Source organism: Leguminivora glycinivorella, chromosome 26 (genome assembly GCF_023078275.1).
Source record: "Leguminivora glycinivorella isolate SPB_JAAS2020 chromosome 26, LegGlyc_1.1, whole genome shotgun sequence".
NCBI lineage: Eukaryota > Metazoa > Arthropoda > Insecta > Lepidoptera > Tortricidae > Leguminivora > Leguminivora glycinivorella.
Genome location: NC_062996.1, coordinates 2,863,847 through 2,882,838, shown reverse-complemented (window position 1 = coordinate 2,882,838; position 18,992 = coordinate 2,863,847). Strand labels below are relative to the sequence as shown.

At 43.4% G+C, this 18,992-nt stretch overlaps 8 protein-coding genes across 8 annotated transcripts; all 8 read right to left on the bottom strand.

Moving 5' to 3' along the window:
* Window positions 1–134: 134 nt before the first annotated feature.
* Window positions 135–1,117, bottom strand: LOC125239658 (histone H1B-like). Its single transcript, XM_048147300.1, has one exon. It carries the CDS (start codon window positions 967–969, stop codon window positions 298–300), a length of 672 nt encoding a protein of 223 aa, XP_048003257.1. The 5' UTR covers window positions 970–1,117; the 3' UTR covers window positions 135–297.
* A 4,171-nt stretch (window positions 1,118–5,288) lies between these two features.
* Window positions 5,289–6,883, bottom strand: LOC125239683 (histone H2B). Its single transcript, XM_048147323.1, has one exon. It carries the CDS (start codon window positions 6,101–6,103, stop codon window positions 5,726–5,728), a length of 378 nt encoding a protein of 125 aa, XP_048003280.1. The 5' UTR covers window positions 6,104–6,883; the 3' UTR covers window positions 5,289–5,725.
* A 102-nt stretch (window positions 6,884–6,985) lies between these two features.
* Window positions 6,986–7,418, bottom strand: LOC125239713 (histone H2A). Its single transcript, XM_048147354.1, has one exon. It carries the CDS (start codon window positions 7,358–7,360, stop codon window positions 6,986–6,988), a length of 375 nt encoding a protein of 124 aa, XP_048003311.1. The 5' UTR covers window positions 7,361–7,418.
* A 701-nt stretch (window positions 7,419–8,119) lies between these two features.
* Window positions 8,120–9,102, bottom strand: LOC125239659 (histone H1B-like). The gene has a single exon (XM_048147301.1). The coding sequence runs from the start codon at window positions 8,952–8,954 to the stop codon at window positions 8,283–8,285; it is 672 nt and encodes a 223-aa protein (XP_048003258.1). The 5' UTR covers window positions 8,955–9,102; the 3' UTR covers window positions 8,120–8,282.
* Window positions 9,103–12,247: 3,145 nt separating this feature from the next.
* Window positions 12,248–13,002, bottom strand: LOC125239680 (histone H3). The gene has a single exon (XM_048147321.1). The coding sequence runs from the start codon at window positions 12,846–12,848 to the stop codon at window positions 12,438–12,440; it is 411 nt and encodes a 136-aa protein (XP_048003278.1). The 5' UTR covers window positions 12,849–13,002; the 3' UTR covers window positions 12,248–12,437.
* A 353-nt stretch (window positions 13,003–13,355) lies between these two features.
* LOC125239684 (histone H2B) lies at window positions 13,356–14,865 on the bottom strand. Its single transcript, XM_048147324.1, has one exon. The coding sequence runs from the start codon at window positions 14,081–14,083 to the stop codon at window positions 13,706–13,708; it is 378 nt and encodes a 125-aa protein (XP_048003281.1). The 5' UTR covers window positions 14,084–14,865; the 3' UTR covers window positions 13,356–13,705.
* A 66-nt stretch (window positions 14,866–14,931) lies between these two features.
* LOC125239711 (histone H2A) lies at window positions 14,932–15,401 on the bottom strand. Its single transcript, XM_048147352.1, has one exon. It carries the CDS (start codon window positions 15,336–15,338, stop codon window positions 14,964–14,966), a length of 375 nt encoding a protein of 124 aa, XP_048003309.1. The 5' UTR covers window positions 15,339–15,401; the 3' UTR covers window positions 14,932–14,963.
* A 680-nt stretch (window positions 15,402–16,081) lies between these two features.
* On the bottom strand, window positions 16,082–17,064 carry LOC125239660 (histone H1B-like). The gene has a single exon (XM_048147302.1). It carries the CDS (start codon window positions 16,914–16,916, stop codon window positions 16,245–16,247), a length of 672 nt encoding a protein of 223 aa, XP_048003259.1. The 5' UTR covers window positions 16,917–17,064; the 3' UTR covers window positions 16,082–16,244.
* Between the last annotated feature and the right edge of the window lie 1,928 nt (window positions 17,065–18,992).

The window sequence follows — 18,992 nt, the reverse complement described above, 5'->3', positions numbered from 1 at the left end:
CCATTTCGGAAAGCACTTAAGTTTGTTTTACTTATTTATAAGAGTGATCGATCGATCGGTCGAACGACTTTGTGTTATGTGCTCTTTATTGCAATGAAACAGAGGCGATGAGCCTTTGAATACGTTTGTTAGCCCTGAAAAGGGCTTTTTGATGTGCGTTTAACGCGCACAGGCGTATGACGTGAGTCGAGAAGAGTGATGCGACAAGTCGTCGCATAATCTCCATCAACGTCACTAACAACACCACCACGACCGATGCAAGAACGGCGGCGACGACAATAGCGAACGCGCACAGTCTTACTTCTTCGAGGCGGCCTTCTTAGCGGCGGGCTTCGCTTTGGGAGCGGCCGCGGCCTTCTTCGGTTTGGGAGCTTTAGGCTTCTTGGTGGGAGGCTTCGCGGTCTTCTTGGCCTTAGGCGCGGCGGCGCTCTTGCCCTTGGCGGGGGTGGAGGGTTTCTTAGCGGCGGGCTTCTTCTTGGCGGCGGCGGCCTTCTTGTCCTTAGTGGCGGCCTTAGGCTTGGCGGGAGAGGCGGCGGCCTTCCTGGCCTTAGCGGGCTTAGCTGCGGCCGGTTTCTTCGCGGCCGCTGAAGATTTGGCGCTAGACTTCTTGGCGGCGGCGGGTTTCTTGGCGCCGGAGGACGACTTGGACTCCAGTTTGAACGAGCCGGACGCGCCCTTGCCTTTGGTCTGGATCAGTGCGCCGGATTCGACAGCGCTCTTCAGATATTTTCTGATGAACGGAGCCAGCTTCTCGGCGTCCACCTTGTACTGGGCGGCGATGTATTTCTTGATAGCCTGCAGGGACGAACCGCTCCTCTCCTTCAACTCCTTGATGGCACTGTTGACCATCTCGGAAGTCTTCGGGTGGGTGGGCTTCGCTTTGGGCTTCTTAGCGCCGGCGGAGGCCTTGGGCTTCTTCGCGGGCGTCGCCGGGGCGGGGGCGTCAGCGGCAACTGCGGTGTCGGCCATGTTTACCGGAAAAACCGAAAAAATACAAGTGTAAGTTTCAAATTAGTAAATCGCACGAACTGCGCAAAGAGAGAACAGCGGACGCGTGTGAGCGGAGCGCTGCGCTGGCGAGTACTAATGCACGCCAATTGGGGGCGCCACTTTTTATATAATCTCCGGCTTAACCGTAACGCAGACCCTTCTGTCGCGGGACGTTTTCTCGTAATAACACTTCCAACTTTTCACTTACTCGTTTATGATTAAACTAAATTTACAGTTAATTATATTAAAATTATTATAATAATATTGCACATGTGTATTCTTTATGAATTGATATATGTATTTTAATAAGAGTCACAGCATTTGAAACTCAGATGGACGAATGAGAGAAGTTTACTTTTGGTATTAGAGGTTGCGGGCGCCTCGGGTCAGTTTAAAAAGTGATTTTTCTTATTTAAAATCACATTTAACTGTATTGTGTGTCTTCCGGTTAAAAGCTAAGATACCATAGATATATATGACACAATAACAACATTAGAAAATTATTGTTATGATGTTATTTTCACATGTTGTATTCACTGTCGTAAAACAGCCGTACCGCGACGTGGATTGCCTACGTTCATTGGTTTCGGTATCTGCTAGTACAGATGTAAAACGGGATAGGTAATTTATATGAAAAGTTTAAATAATATTTCATTAAACATATCGATATCGTGTCAATGTACAGTAGGTTAACGCCGTCTACATTATTGTGTTCATTTTAGTTACAGTATCTTCTTCTTCTACGAGTATCGTAACAGCTACACTCGACAACGTGCGATCATCATAGTAGAGGGATAGAGATTCGTGTTGGTCGTTTATTATATAGGAGTTTTATTATATTTATAAAAATAGTACTGTTTGTGTATTAAAACCACAGTATGGTATATATATCTATATGAATATAGTATGTTTGATTTTATATAAATTCCGTTCAAGTAAGTAAGTATATATGTTATGTATGTCACGTTAGCGGCGTATGAACACTGCGTATGTAGAATTTTCTAGTCCAGTCTATTTAACTTAACTTGACTTCAGGAGAGAGAGAGGGGGAGAGAGGTGAGGTGGTGGTTGGTGTGACGTGAGTGGGTGAGGAGATAGTTGACGTCCCTGTCTTTTTTATGCAATATTTGCAAACCCTTTACCTAATTGGGCAGTTCATCTTAGACCTAGTTATCAGGCAGTTGGTGGCCGATAGGTCAAGCGGTTCTGATGATCAGGTGAGAGTGCGCCGGGTCACCGGTTTAGTTCGCGCGCGCGCGGGTGAAGTAAAATGCCTTGGTGTGGATTGCATGTGATATGATTGTTTTGTTTTGTTTGTTTATTTATTTATTACTTAATTAATTAAGTGGTGGTTGCGGATTAACGTGTGATAAGTAAAATTAAGTGAATGTGTGTGACAAATACCAATGGATGTACAGTGCAAGGCATGATTTGCGATTTGGAAAACGTGAGTACAGTACAACCTATGTTATGTTATGAGTGAGTGTGTGTGAAGTGCAGTGCATAGAGTCGGGCAGTCGGGCATCAAAGAGGAGGAGGAGAGGAATGTATGGAGAAAGAAATAGCACCTGCCCGTTGGGTGGGTAGTACCCACCCGGTACCTACCCGATGATGATTGGGCGCATGATTTTATGCGATTATCGTTACGCGAGGCTGTACGCACGCCGGTGGGATTATAATAATTACTTAATTAATTGTTTCGAGCATGACACTTAGACGTTCAATCGATCGAATCTATACTTAAATACATACACATACTTAAATAAAATATAGACAGTAGATATGTAAGCTATTATATGGTTTGTTTGATGATGAACGTACACGATAACAACATATCATACATATATATATATTTCGGTATGTAATATTAATGCGTACATACATACATACATACATACAGAGTAAGTTAAAAAACTTTATTGTTATTGTTTCAGAGAGGAGGTAGCCGGGTGGCGCGCGGCGAGAGAGAAAACTGTGTGGCGGTACGGGGTAAGTTGTTATTAATTGTTCATAATGATATGGTACTGTATACACATATAGTTAGTTATGTTAGGTTTAGATAAGATCGATTGTTTTACGTCTGTGTCGCTAGTGAAACTTTTTAGTAGTTGTTATTATAGAATGATATGCGGCCCTGAAAAGGGCCTTTTTGTATTTGCGTCTGAGGACGCGGTGCGCTAGCGCGCGATACGGTAACGACACATATATCGTATAGTTACACTATATCGCACGACGACGACACTATATAGTGTCGCAGCGCTCTTAACCTCCGAAACCGTACAGGGTGCGGCCCTGACGCTTCAGAGCGTAGACGACGTCCATGGCGGTGACGGTCTTCCTCTTGGCGTGCTCGGTGTAGGTGACGGCGTCACGGATCACGTTCTCGAGGAACACCTTCAACACGCCGCGGGTCTCCTCGTAGATCAGACCGGAGATACGCTTGACGCCGCCTCTGCGGGCCAGACGACGGATGGCGGGCTTAGTGATACCCTGGATGTTATCACGGAGCACCTTCCTGTGCCGCTTGGCTCCTCCTTTCCCCAGACCTTTGCCTCCCTTACCGCGACCGGTCATTGCGACTTGTTAGAGAGATTAGACTTCTCGAACGAACGGAATACAGACACACGACTTGCGGCGCGCGTCGACACGAGTGGAATAAAATCTACAGCCGATCGCCGCGTATATTTATACGTTTTACCCCGCCGCGGGGAGACGGGGGACGGGGTTATACAGATATCGGACCACGTATTGCGAACTATTTTTTAATTTACTTATAAATATAAAAGTAATATGAATAATTGTTATTTAAATTCATTACGGATACCTACACACAGGGGATATACATCATATTACTTGATATAACGACGAACGGCCTCCTTAAGTTTGTTAAAGAACGGTCTCATGCACTGCATATAGTGGATTTTTGTATATAATTTATATATTTCAGTATGTGGCATTATAATTCAAATAATAATATTTAAATTTTGTCCACCATTTAGGTATAATATGAGTGCGAGAACATTCTACGAGTCGCGCACAGCGCACACGGGTATAATTTAATTCTCTAATACTTTGTTTTGTACAGCTCAGTCAGTGTACGTACATATCTATATATAACAATTCGGTATCTTAAAGCATTCATAGAACTTGAACTTTTCTATTATTTTACTTTTAGTTTTCATATATGTATATAGTTCGTATTAATTAATAATTTATATCGATTTTTGTCTACTACGCAAGTATCCGTTCAAAGAAACAAATGTTAATTTTCGAATCATGTGTGGCCCTGAAAAGGGCCTTTTGATTTGACAGAAGCGTCACTCACTTTCGCATGTCCGTAACGCAAAACGCGCTTTGTACAAAATAATACATAATTATAATGTAACAGTATGCGTTCGCGTAGACTGCGATCGGTGATGTCGCATCGTGTCAGTTTAAGCGTGTGGTGATTAAAACACTGGCACACAGCTTAGGCACGTTCGCCGCGGATCCTGCGGGCCAGCTGGATGTCCTTGGGCATGATGGTGACACGCTTGGCGTGGATGGCGCACAGGTTGGTGTCTTCGAAGAGACCGACCAGGTAAGCCTCGCTGGCCTCCTGAAGAGCCATAACGGCGGAGCTCTGGAAGCGCAGGTCGGTCTTGAAGTCCTGAGCGATCTCACGGACCAGACGCTGGAAGGGCAGCTTGCGGATCAGGAGCTCGGTGCTCTTCTGGTAGCGACGGATCTCACGGAGGGCGACGGTACCGGGCCTGTAACGATGAGGCTTCTTGACTCCGCCGGTGGCGGGCGCGCTCTTGCGGGCCGCCTTGGTGGCTAGCTGTTTGCGGGGTGCTTTACCACCGGTGGATTTACGAGCGGTCTGCTTGGTACGAGCCATTGCGATAAATTATTACAACGCGCGTGGACGTTACGATAACGAGTCACGAGAGGGAATAAGCGAAATTTTTCTCGCGGCGCTTTATATGTGCCTGTTAGAAAGGGATGGAGTTAGTGTCCGTGTGAGCGAGAGGGCTATAAAATTCACATACAATTCCCCCTCTCTAAATCGGTTTATGACTACTGATAACGTACTAATATTATATTTTATTATAATTAGGTAGGTATCTTTTATTTACTTTTATTAAAGTTATTTTTTTTTTTCTTAATTTTAAGTAATCTTACTTTTTCAAACCTAACTTTTCCTAAGATAGGTAGGTAATCTTAATGCTTTACGAATTTTTTTTTTTTTTTTCTCTTCTTTCTTATCGCTAAAATTAGACCTTTTTTTTTTTTAAACCTAACCTAACTTTTTCAAACCTCACCTCGTACAACCTAACTTTTTCAAACCTCACCTCGTACAACCTAACCTTATCAAACCTCACTTATTGTAACCTAACTAGTTGAAACCTCACTGTGCTCACCTAACATAACTTTTGACCTTAATATTTCAACGTTACATATATATCATATATGTATTTTCAATTATGTTATTGTGTTTGTATTTATTTATGTATCATTCGTTCGTTCGTTTTGTAATGAACACGTCTAGATCGATCTACTAACTGTAGTAAATATCATAATAACATAACGTTTGTTTGTAGTTTGAATACCGATTGACAGCGTATGTGAGACTAGAAACCATTTATATTATATTCAGAACGTATTTGTGGCCCTGAAAAGGGCCTTTTTGGTTGTCGTACAAACCACACTCTTGCAGCGTGTCGCGTCGTGTCGAAATACGAACGAGCGACGCTTACTTGGAGCTGGTGTACTTGGTGACGGCCTTGGTGCCTTCACTGACGGCGTGCTTGGCGAGCTCACCGGGGAGGAGCAGCCTGACGGAGGTCTGCACCTCCCTGCTGGTGATGGTGGACCTCTTGTTGTAGTGGGCGAGGCGTGAGGCCTCGGCGGCGATGCGCTCGAAGATATCGTTCACGAACGAGTTCATGATCGACATGGCCTTGCTGGAGATACCGGTGTCGGGGTGGACCTGCTTCAGCACCTTGTAGATGTAGATGGCGTAGCTCTCCTTGCGCTTATGCTTCTTCTTTTTCTTCGAGTCGGACTTGGAGATGTTCTTCTGGGCCTTGCCAGATTTCTTGGCGGCCTTACCGCTAGTCTTGGGTGGCATTGCGATTAAGTTAGATGTTTACAGTACGAGAGTCGAACTGGAAATGTAACGCGCAATTTTGAAATTCCGCTTTTTGTTAGCGCGTCGGACGTGAAATGGGGGATTAATGATCGAGCGACGCGCCCTCTGTATCTCGACCAATAGCGTTCGTGCATTGTTAGCATCGTCGCGTCGGTCGGCATGGTGGGGAGAGTCAGATATTATACATAATAATTATTATAGGTTAGTATAGTTTGATAAAAATATATTTTAGTAATATGTATGTAACTATATGTATTTTTGAATTATTAGTCCTTATTCGTATAACGTAACAAATCCATTTGTTTACTTACCTACTTAGGATTTTTAAAACTCATTACGCTTACTACTTTCAGCGTATTGTAGAGTCATCAATATCATTTGTTAAATGTTTTTAAAAGTATATATAATAAATAAATAAATGAAAGAAAGAAATCCCATCTTGCGATATCTCCCTATTCAATTATTACCATAACGAGGAATCTCATTTATAATTATTACGATATGTGTGTGTGTAATTATTACTTGTAACATAATGTTCTCGCAATTGAGAACTATGCATATAAATATCTCAATATGATTGTAGGATATCAAGTAGTATTATAGGATAATTAATTGAGATTTTCATTCATATTATCGAAAGACGTTCGTATACGTATGCGTTATGCCATGAAACTTATAACGTTATCACAGAATCATATTGTGGCCCTGAAAAGGGCCTTTTGTAACGGTCACTCGGTCGGGAATGTAACATAGGTCCCGTGATATAAGTATTATATACACGATACAAATGTACACATTCGACGATCGCCGAATGTTACCGTTATAGATGTCACCGGACGGACGAGAAGTGAGGGGACACACTTAAGCCTTCTTCTCGGTCTTCTTGGGCAGGAGCACGGCCTGAATGTTAGGCAGCACACCACCCTGGGCGATGGTCACGCCGGAGAGGAGCTTGTTCAACTCTTCGTCGTTGCGGATGGCCAGCTGGAGATGTCTGGGGATGATCCTGGTCTTCTTGTTGTCACGAGCGGCGTTTCCGGCCAACTCGAGAACCTCAGCGGCCAGGTATTCCATGACGGCAGCCAAGTACACGGGGGCACCGGCACCGACGCGCTCGGCGTAGTTGCCCTTGCGTAGAAGCCTGTGGATACGGCCCACGGGGAACTGAAGTCCGGCACGGTTAGAACGGGACTTTGCCTTTCCCTTAACCTTGCCACCTTTACCACGTCCAGACATGTTTAAAGAGAGTTAGATTGGTTTACACACAAACGAAACGACTAGCACGAATGCTTGTCAGTGAGTATAATAAAAACATCCTACCGTGAATATTTATAAGCTCACGAGCGCACCGATAAGTGGGGATATATAACGAGCCGGCACAACACGGGCCCGATCGACCAATCGCCGATTCTCGTGCAATAGCACAAATTAGAGAGAGATAGAGATATAAATAAAAACAGACGTTGTGAATTTTATTATCTACTCGTATTTTTTTTAAATATAATAATATTTTGTACTTATAATATATATGTCTTCCGCTTGCAAAATGGCACGGGTATAAAATTTTTTTCGCCAGTATACATACTGCGTCTGTATTATTAATGTATAATTATGTGCGTGCGTGTAAAATGTACGTTGCGTTACTACTAGATAATTAATATATTAACTTTGTATAAATTTTCTAAAACCCAAACAACCGAGATCTATCATTGAGATCACATCGTTATAATAATAATTTTATAGAAATAATATATGTTCGTTCGTTTTGATTAGATAAGACGGGGGGGGGGGGGGGGGGGGGGGGGGGATATATATATTTAATTAGAAGCCTAGTTTTTTGTAGTCTCAATAAGACTTTTTACCATTTCGGAAAGCACTTAAGTTTGTTTTACTTATTTATAAGAGTGATCGATCGATCGGTCGAACGACTTTGTGTTATGTGCTCTTTATTGCAATGAAACAGAGGCGATGAGCCTTTGAATACGTTTGTTAGCCCTGAAAAGGGCTTTTTGATGTGCGTTTAACGCGCACAGGCGTATGACGTGAGTCGAGAAGAGTGATGCGACAAGTCGTCGCATAATCTCCATCAACGTCACTAACAACACCACCACGACCGATGCAAGAACGGCGGCGACGACAATAGCGAACGCGCACAGTCTTACTTCTTCGAGGCGGCCTTCTTAGCGGCGGGCTTCGCTTTGGGAGCGGCCGCGGCCTTCTTCGGTTTGGGAGCTTTAGGCTTCTTGGTGGGAGGCTTCGCGGTCTTCTTGGCCTTAGGCGCGGCGGCGCTCTTGCCCTTGGCGGGGGTGGAGGGTTTCTTAGCGGCGGGCTTCTTCTTGGCGGCGGCGGCCTTCTTGTCCTTAGTGGCGGCCTTAGGCTTGGCGGGAGAGGCGGCGGCCTTCCTGGCCTTAGCGGGCTTAGCTGCGGCCGGTTTCTTCGCGGCCGCTGAAGATTTGGCGCTAGACTTCTTGGCGGCGGCGGGTTTCTTGGCGCCGGAGGACGACTTGGACTCCAGTTTGAACGAGCCGGACGCGCCCTTGCCTTTGGTCTGGATCAGTGCGCCGGATTCGACAGCGCTCTTCAGATATTTTCTGATGAACGGAGCCAGCTTCTCGGCGTCCACCTTGTACTGGGCGGCGATGTATTTCTTGATAGCCTGCAGGGACGAACCGCTCCTCTCCTTCAACTCCTTGATGGCACTGTTGACCATCTCGGAAGTCTTCGGGTGGGTGGGCTTCGCTTTGGGCTTCTTAGCGCCGGCGGAGGCCTTGGGCTTCTTCGCGGGCGTCGCCGGGGCGGGGGCGTCAGCGGCAACTGCGGTGTCGGCCATGTTTACCGGAAAAACCGAAAAAATACAAGTGTAAGTTTCAAATTAGTAAATCGCACGAACTGCGCAAAGAGAGAACAGCGGACGCGTGTGAGCGGAGCGCTGCGCTGGCGAGTACTAATGCACGCCAATTGGGGGCGCCACTTTTTATATAATCTCCGGCTTAACCGTAACGCAGACCCTTCTGTCGCGGGACGTTTTCTCGTAATAACACTTCCAACTTTTCACTTACTCGTTTATGATTAAACTAAATTTACAGTTAATTATATTAAAATTATTATAATAATATTGCACATGTGTATTCTTTATGAATTGATATATGTATTTTAATAAGAGTCACAGCATTTGAAACTCAGATGGACGAATGAGAGAAGTTTACTTTTGGTATTAGAGGTTGCGGGCGCCTCGGGTCAGTTTAAAAAGTGATTTTTCTTATTTAAAATCACATTTAACTGTATTGTGTGTCTTCCGGTTAAAAGCTAAGATACCATAGATATATATGACACAATAACAACATTAGAAAATTATTGTTATGATGTTATTTTCACATGTTGTATTCACTGTCGTAAAACAGCCGTACCGCGACGTGGATTGCCTACGTTCATTGGTTTCGGTATCTGCTAGTACAGATGTAAAACGGGATAGGTAATTTATATGAAAAGTTTAAATAATATTTCATTAAACATATCGATATCGTGTCAATGTACAGTAGGTTAACGCCGTCTACATTATTGTGTTCATTTTAGTTACAGTATCTTCTTCTTCTACGAGTATCGTAACAGCTACACTCGACAACGTGCGATCATCATAGTAGAGGGATAGAGATTCGTGTTGGTCGTTTATTATATAGGAGTTTTATTATATTTATAAAAATAGTACTGTTTGTGTATTAAAACCACAGTATGGTATATATATCTATATGAATATAGTATGTTTGATTTTATATAAATTCCGTTCAAGTAAGTAAGTATATATGTTATGTATGTCACGTTAGCGGCGTATGAACACTGAGAATTTTCTAGTCCAGTCTATTTAACTTAACTTGACTTCAGGAGAGAGAGAGGGGGTGAGAGGTGAGGTGGTGGTTGGTGTGACGTGAGTGGGTGAGGAGATAGTTGACGTCCCTGTCTTTTTTATGCAATATTTGCAAACCCTTTACCTAATTGGGCAGTTCATCTTAGACCTAGTTATCAGGCAGTTGGTGGCCGATAGGTCAAGCGGTTCTGATGATCAGGTGAGAGTGCGCCGGGTCACCGGTTTAGTTCGCGCGCGCGCGGGTGAAGTAAAATGCCTTGGTGTGGATTGCATGTGATATGATTGTTTTGTTTTGTTTGTTTATTTATTTATTACTTAATTAATTAAGTGGTGGTTGCGGATTAACGTGTGATAAGTAAAATTAAGTGAATGTGTGTGACAAATACCAATGGATGTACAGTGCAAGGCATGATTTGCGATTTGGAAAACGTGAGTACAGTACAACCTATGTTATGTTATGAGTGAGTGTGTGTGAAGTGCAGTGCATAGAGTCGGGCAGTCGGGCATCAAAGAGGAGGAGGAGAGGAATGTATGGAGAAAGAAATAGCACCTGCCCGTTGGGTGGGTAGTACCCACCCGGTACCTACCCGATGATGATTGGGCGCATGATTTTATGCGATTATCGTTACGCGAGGCTGTACGCACGCCGGTGGGATTATAATAATTACTTAATTAATTGTTTCGAGCATGACACTTAGACGTTCAATCGATCGAATCTATACTTAAATACATACACATACTTAAATAAAATATAGACAGTAGATATGTAAGCTATTATATGGTTTGTTTGATGATGAACGTACACGATAACAACATATCATACATATATATATATTTCGGTATGTAATATTAATGCGTACATACATACATACATACATACAGAGTAAGTTAAAAAACTTTATTGTTATTGTTTCAGAGAGGAGGTAGCCGGGTGGCGCGCGGCGAGAGAGAAAACTGTGTGGCGGTACGGGGTAAGTTGTTATTAATTGTTCATAATGATATGGTACTGTATACACATATAGTTAGTTATGTTAGGTTTAGATAAGATCGATTGTTTTACGTCTGTGTCGCTAGTGAAACTTTTTAGTAGTTGTTATTATAGAATGATATGCGGCCCTGAAAAGGGCCTTTTTGTATTTGCGTCTGAGGACGCGGTGCGCTAGCGCGCGATACGGTAACGACACATATATCGTATAGTTACACTATATCGCACGACGACGACACTATATAGTGTCGCAGCGCTCTTAACCTCCGAAACCGTACAGGGTGCGGCCCTGACGCTTCAGAGCGTAGACGACGTCCATGGCGGTGACGGTCTTCCTCTTGGCGTGCTCGGTGTAGGTGACGGCGTCACGGATCACGTTCTCGAGGAACACCTTCAACACGCCGCGGGTCTCCTCGTAGATCAGACCGGAGATACGCTTGACGCCGCCTCTGCGGGCCAGACGACGGATGGCGGGCTTAGTGATACCCTGGATGTTATCACGGAGCACCTTCCTGTGCCGCTTGGCTCCTCCTTTCCCCAGACCTTTGCCTCCCTTACCGCGACCGGTCATTGCGACTTGTTAGAGAGATTAGACTTCTCGAACGAACGGAATACAGACACACGACTTGCGGCGCGCGTCGACACGAGTGGAATAAAATCTACAGCCGATCGCCGCGTATATTTATACGTTTTACCCCGCCGCGGGGAGACGGGGGACGGGGTTATACAGATATCGGACCACGTATTGCGAACTATTTTTTAATTTACTTATAAATATAAAAGTAATATGAATAATTGTTATTTAAATTCATTACGGATACCTACACACAGGGGATATACATCATATTACTTGATATAACGACGAACGGCCTCCTTAAGTTTGTTAAAGAACGGTCTCATGCACTGCATATAGTGGATTTTTGTATATAATTTATATATTTCAGTATGTGGCATTATAATTCAAATAATAATATTTAAATTTTGTCCACCATTTAGGTATAATATGAGTGCGAGAACATTCTACGAGTCGCGCACAGCGCACACGGGTATAATTTAATTCTCTAATACTTTGTTTTGTACAGCTCAGTCAGTGTACGTACATATCTATATATAACAATTCGGTATCTTAAAGCATTCATAGAACTTGAACTTTTCTATTATTTTACTTTTAGTTTTCATATATGTATATAGTTCGTATTAATTAATAATTTATATCGATTTTTGTCTACTACGCAAGTATCCGTTCAAAGAAACAAATGTTAATTTTCGAATCATGTGTGGCCCTGAAAAGGGCCTTTTGATTTGACAGAAGCGTCACTCACTTTCGCATGTCCGTAACGCAAAACGCGCTTTGTACAAAATAATACATAATTATAATGTAACAGTATGCGTTCGCGTAGACTGCGATCGGTGATGTCGCATCGTGTCAGTTTAAGCGTGTGGTGATTAAAACACTGGCACACAGCTTAGGCACGTTCGCCGCGGATCCTGCGGGCCAGCTGGATGTCCTTGGGCATGATGGTGACACGCTTGGCGTGGATGGCGCACAGGTTGGTGTCTTCGAAGAGACCGACCAGGTAAGCCTCGCTGGCCTCCTGAAGAGCCATAACGGCGGAGCTCTGGAAGCGCAGGTCGGTCTTGAAGTCCTGAGCGATCTCACGGACCAGACGCTGGAAGGGCAGCTTGCGGATCAGGAGCTCGGTGCTCTTCTGGTAGCGACGGATCTCACGGAGGGCGACGGTACCGGGCCTGTAACGATGAGGCTTCTTGACTCCGCCGGTGGCGGGCGCGCTCTTGCGGGCCGCCTTGGTGGCTAGCTGTTTGCGGGGTGCTTTACCACCGGTGGATTTACGAGCGGTCTGCTTGGTACGAGCCATTGCGATAAATTATTACAACGCGCGTGGACGTTACGATAACGAGTCACGAGAGGGAATAAGCGAAATTTTTCTCGCGGCGCTTTATATGTGCCTGTTAGAAAGGGATGGAGTTAGTGTCCGTGTGAGCGAGAGGGCTATAAAATTCACATACAATTCCCCCTCTCTAAATCGGTTTATGACTACTGATAACGTACTAATATTATATTTTATTATAATTAGGTAGGTATCTTTTATTTACTTTTATTAAAGTTATTTTTTTTTTTCTTAATTTTAAGTAATCTTACTTTTTCAAACCTAACTTTTCCTAAGATAGGTAGGTAATCTTAATGCTTTACGAATTTTTTTTTTTTTTTTCTCTTCTTTCTTATCGCTAAAATTAGACCTTTTTTTTTTTTTTAAACCTAACCTAACTTTTTCAAACCTCACCTCGTACAACCTAACTTTTTCAAACCTCACCTCGTACAACCTAACCTTATCAAACCTCACTTATTGTAACCTAACTAGTTGAAACCTCACTGTGCTCACCTAACATAACTTTTGACCTTAATATTTCAACGTTACATATATATCATATATGTATTTTCAATTATGTTATTGTGTTTGTATTTATTTATGTATCATTCGTTCGTTCGTTTTGTAATGAACACGTCTAGATCGATCTACTAACTGTAGTAAATATCATAATAACATAACGTTTGTTTGTAGTTTGAATACCGATTGACAGCGTATGTGAGACTAGAAACCATTTATATTATATTCAGAACGTATTTGTGGCCCTGAAAAGGGCCTTTTTGGTTGTCGTACAAACCACACTCTTGCAGCGTGTCGCGTCGTGTCGAAATACGAACGAGCGACGCTTACTTGGAGCTGGTGTACTTGGTGACGGCCTTGGTGCCTTCACTGACGGCGTGCTTGGCGAGCTCACCGGGGAGGAGCAGCCTGACGGAGGTCTGCACCTCCCTGCTGGTGATGGTGGACCTCTTGTTGTAGTGGGCGAGGCGTGAGGCCTCGGCGGCGATGCGCTCGAAGATATCGTTCACGAACGAGTTCATGATCGACATGGCCTTGCTGGAGATACCGGTGTCGGGGTGGACCTGCTTCAGCACCTTGTAGATGTAGATGGCGTAGCTCTCCTTGCGCTTATGCTTCTTCTTTTTCTTCGAGTCGGACTTGGAGATGTTCTTCTGGGCCTTGCCAGATTTCTTGGCGGCCTTACCGCTAGTCTTGGGTGGCATTGCGATTAAGTTAGATGTTTACAGTACGAGAGTCGAACTGGAAATGTAACGCGCAATTTTGAAATTCCGCTTTTTGTTAGCGCGTCGGACGTGAAATGGGGGATTAATGATCGAGCGACGCGCCCTCTGTATCTCGACCAATAGCGTTCGTGCATTGTTAGCATCGTCGCGTCGGTCGGCATGGTGGGGAGAGTCAGATATTATACATAATAATTATTATAGGTTAGTATAGTTTGATAAAAATATATTTTAGTAATATGTATGTAACTATATGTATTTTTGAATTATTAGTCCTTATTCGTATAACGTAACAAATCCATTTGTTTACTTACCTACTTAGGATTTTTAAAACTCATTACGCTTACTACTTTCAGCGTATTGTAGAGTCATCAATATCATTTGTTAAATGTTTTTAAAAGTATATATAATAAATAAATAAATGAAAGAAAGAAATCCCATCTTGCGATATCTCCCTATTCAATTATTACCATAACGAGGAATCTCATTTATAATTATTACGATATGTGTGTGTGTAATTATTACTTGTAACATAATGTTCTCGCAATTGAGAACTATGCATATAAATATCTCAATATGATTGTAGGATATCAAGTAGTATTATAGGATAATTAATTGAGATTTTCATTCATATTATCGAAAGACGTTCGTATACGTATGCGTTATGCCATGAAACTTATAACGTTATCACAGAATCATATTGTGGCCCTGAAAAGGGCCTTTTGTAACGGTCACTCGGTCGGGAATGTAACATAGGTCCCGTGATATAAGTATTATATACACGATACAAATGTACACATTCGACGATCGCCGAATGTTACCGTTATAGATGTCACCGGACGGACGAGAAGTGAGGGGACACTTAAGCCTTCTTCTCGGTCTTCTTGGGCAGGAGCACGGCCTGAATGTTAGGCAGCACACCACCCTGGGCGATGGTCACGCCGGAGAGGAGCTTGTTCAACTCTTCGTCGTTGCGGATGGCCAGCTGGAGATGTCTGGGGATGATCCTGGTCTTCTTGTTGTCACGAGCGGCGTTTCCGGCCAACTCGAGAACCTCAGCGGCCAGGTATTCCATGACGGCAGCCAAGTACACGGGGGCACCGGCACCGACGCGCTCGGCGTAGTTGCCCTTGCGTAGAAGCCTGTGGATACGGCCCACGGGGAACTGAAGTCCGGCACGGTTAGAACGGGACTTTGCCTTTCCCTTAACCTTGCCACCTTTACCACGTCCAGACATGTTTAAAGAGAGTTAGATTGGTTTACACACAAACGAAACGACTAGCACGAATGCTTGTCAGTGAGTATAATAAAAACATCCTACCGTGAATATTTATAAGCTCACGAGCGCACCGATAAGTGGGGATATAACGAGCCGGCACAACACGGGCCCGATCGACCAATCGCCGATTCTCGTGCAATAGCACAAATTAGAGAGAGATAGAGATATAAATAAAAACAGACGTTGTGAATTTTATTATCTACTCGTATTTTTTTTAAATATAATAATATTTTGTACTTATAATATATATGTCTTCCGCTTGCAAAATGGCACGGGTATAAAATTTTTTTCGCCAGTATACATACTGCGTCTGTATTATTAATGTATAATTATGTGCGTGCGTGTAAAATGTACGTTGCGTTACTACTAGATAATTAATATATTAACTTTGTATAAATTTTCTAAAACCCAAACAACCGAGATCTATCATTGAGATCACATCGTTATAATAATAATTTTATAGAAATAATATATGTTCGTTCGTTTTGATTAGATAAGACGGGGGGGGGGGGGGGGGGGGATATATTTAATTAGAAGCCTAGTTTTTTGTAGTCTCAATAAGACTTTTTACCATTTCGGAAAGCACTTATTGTTTTACTTATTTATAAGAGTGATCGATCGATCGGTCGAACGACTTTGTGTTATGTGCTCTTTATTGCAATGAAACAGAGGCGATGAGCCTTTGAATACGTTTGTTAGCCCTGAAAAGGGCTTTTTGATGTGCGTTTAACGCGCACAGGCGTATGACGTGAGTCGAGAAGAGTGATGCGACAAGTCGTCGCATAATCTCCATCAACGTCACTAACAACACCACCACGACCGATGCAAGAACGGCGGCGACGACAATAGCGAACGCGCACAGTCTTACTTCTTCGAGGCGGCCTTCTTAGCGGCGGGCTTCGCTTTGGGAGCGGCCGCGGCCTTCTTCGGTTTGGGAGCTTTAGGCTTCTTGGTGGGAGGCTTCGCGGTCTTCTTGGCCTTAGGCGCGGCGGCGCTCTTGCCCTTGGCGGGGGTGGAGGGTTTCTTAGCGGCGGGCTTCTTCTTGGCGGCGGCGGCCTTCTTGTCCTTAGTGGCGGCCTTAGGCTTGGCGGGAGAGGCGGCGGCCTTCCTGGCCTTAGCGGGCTTAGCTGCGGCCGGTTTCTTCGCGGCCGCTGAAGATTTGGCGCTAGACTTCTTGGCGGCGGCGGGTTTCTTGGCGCCGGAGGACGACTTGGACTCCAGTTTGAACGAGCCGGACGCGCCCTTGCCTTTGGTCTGGATCAGTGCGCCGGATTCGACAGCGCTCTTCAGATATTTTCTGATGAACGGAGCCAGCTTCTCGGCGTCCACCTTGTACTGGGCGGCGATGTATTTCTTGATAGCCTGCAGGGACGAACCGCTCCTCTCCTTCAACTCCTTGATGGCACTGTTGACCATCTCGGAAGTCTTCGGGTGGGTGGGCTTCGCTTTGGGCTTCTTAGCGCCGGCGGAGGCCTTGGGCTTCTTCGCGGGCGTCGCCGGGGCGGGGGCGTCAGCGGCAACTGCGGTGTCGGCCATGTTTACCGGAAAAACCGAAAAAATACAAGTGTAAGTTTCAAATTAGTAAATCGCACGAACTGCGCAAAGAGAGAACAGCGGACGCGTGTGAGCGGAGCGCTGCGCTGGCGAGTACTAATGCACGCCAATTGGGGGCGCCACTTTTTATATAATCTCCGGCTTAACCGTAACGCAGACCCTTCTGTCGCGGGACGTTTTCTCGTAATAACACTTCCAACTTTTCACTTACTCGTTTATGATTAAACTAAATTTACAGTTAATTATATTAAAATTATTATAATAATATTGCACATGTGTATTCTTTATGAATTGATATATGTATTTTAATAAGAGTCACAGCATTTGAAACTCAGATGGACGAATGAGAGAAGTTTACTTTTGGTATTAGAGGTTGCGGGCGCCTCGGGTCAGTTTAAAAAGTGATTTTTCTTATTTAAAATCACATTTAACTGTATTGTGTGTCTTCCGGTTAAAAGCTAAGATACCATAGATATATATGACACAATAACAACATTAGAAAATTATTGTTATGATGTTATTTTCACATGTTGTATTCACTGTCGTAAAACAGCCGTACCGCGACGTGGATTGCCTACGTTCATTGGTTTCGGTATCTGCTAGTACAGATGTAAAACGGGATAGGTAATTTATATGAAAAGTTTAAATAATATTTCATTAAACATATCGATATCGTGTCAATGTACAGTAGGTTAACGCCGTCTACATTATTGTGTTCATTTTAGTTACAGTATCTTCTTCTTCTACGAGTATCGTAACAGCTACACTCGACAACGTGCGATCATCATAGTAGAGGGATAGAGATTCGTGTTGGTCGTTTATTATATAGGAGTTTTATTATATTTATAAAAATAGTACTGTTTGTGTATTAAAACCACAGTATGGTATATATATCTATATGAATATAGTATGTTTGATTTTATATAAATTCCGTTCAAGTAAGTAAGTATATATGTTATGTATGTCACGTTAGCGGCGTATGAACACTGAGAATTTTCTAGTCCAGTCTATTTAACTTAACTTGACTTCAGGAGAGAGAGAGGGGGTGAGAGGTGAGGTGGTGGTTGGTGTGACGTGAGTGGGTGAGGAGATAGTTGACGTCCCTGTCTTTTTTATGCAATATTTGCAAACCCTTTACCTAATTGGGCAGTTCATCTTAGACCTAGTTATCAGGCAGTTGGTGGCCGATAGGTCAAGCGGTTCTGATGATCAGGTGAGAGTGCGCCGGGTCACCGGTTTAGTTCGCGCGCGCGGGTGAAGTAAAATGCCTTGGTGTGGATTGCATGTGATATGATTGTTTTGTTTTGTTTGTTTATTTATTTATTACTTAATTAATTAAGTGGTGGTTGCGGATTAACGTGTGATAAGTAAAATTAAGTGAATGTGTGTGACAAATACCAATGGATGTACAGTGCAAGGCATGATTTGCGATTTGGAAAACGTGAGTACAGTACAACCTATGTTATGTTATGAGTGAGTGTGTGTGAAGTGCAGTGCATAGAGTCGGGCAGTCGGGCATCAAAGAGGAGGAGGAGAGGAATGTATGGAGAAAGAAATAGCACCTGCCCGTTGGGTGGGTAGTACCCACCCGGTACCTACCCGATGATGATTGGGCGCATGATTTTATGCGATTATCGTTACGCGAGGCTGTACGCACGCCGGTGGGATTATAATAATTACTTAATTAATTGTTTCGAGCATGACACTTAGACGTTCAATCGATCGAATCTATACTTAAATACATACACATACTTAAATAAAATATAGACAGTAGATATGTAAGCTATTATATGGTTTGTTTGATGATGAACGTACACGATAACAACATATCATACATATATATATATTTCGGTATGTAATATTAATGCGTACATACATACATACATACATACAGAGTAAGTTAAAAAACTTTATTGTTATTGTTTCAGAGAGGAGGTAGCCGGGTGGCGCGCGGCGAGAGAGAAAACTGTGTGGCGGTACGGGGTAAGTTGTTATTAATTGTTCATAATGATATGGTACTGTATACACATATAGTTAGTTATGTTAGGTTTAGATAAG

Bases quoted from the DNA above. Each gene is read 5' to 3' on its own strand.
- LOC125239658 (XM_048147300.1), bottom strand. From the start codon at position 969: ATGGCCGACACCGCAGTTGCCGCTGACGCCCCCGCCCCGGCGACGCCC.
- LOC125239683 (XM_048147323.1), bottom strand. From the start codon at position 6,103: ATGCCACCCAAGACTAGCGGTAAGGCCGCCAAGAAATCTGGCAAGGCC.
- LOC125239713 (XM_048147354.1), bottom strand. From the start codon at position 7,360: ATGTCTGGACGTGGTAAAGGTGGCAAGGTTAAGGGAAAGGCAAAGTCC.
- LOC125239659 (XM_048147301.1), bottom strand. From the start codon at position 8,954: ATGGCCGACACCGCAGTTGCCGCTGACGCCCCCGCCCCGGCGACGCCC.
- LOC125239680 (XM_048147321.1), bottom strand. From the start codon at position 12,848: ATGGCTCGTACCAAGCAGACCGCTCGTAAATCCACCGGTGGTAAAGCA.
- LOC125239684 (XM_048147324.1), bottom strand. From the start codon at position 14,083: ATGCCACCCAAGACTAGCGGTAAGGCCGCCAAGAAATCTGGCAAGGCC.
- LOC125239711 (XM_048147352.1), bottom strand. From the start codon at position 15,338: ATGTCTGGACGTGGTAAAGGTGGCAAGGTTAAGGGAAAGGCAAAGTCC.
- LOC125239660 (XM_048147302.1), bottom strand. From the start codon at position 16,916: ATGGCCGACACCGCAGTTGCCGCTGACGCCCCCGCCCCGGCGACGCCC.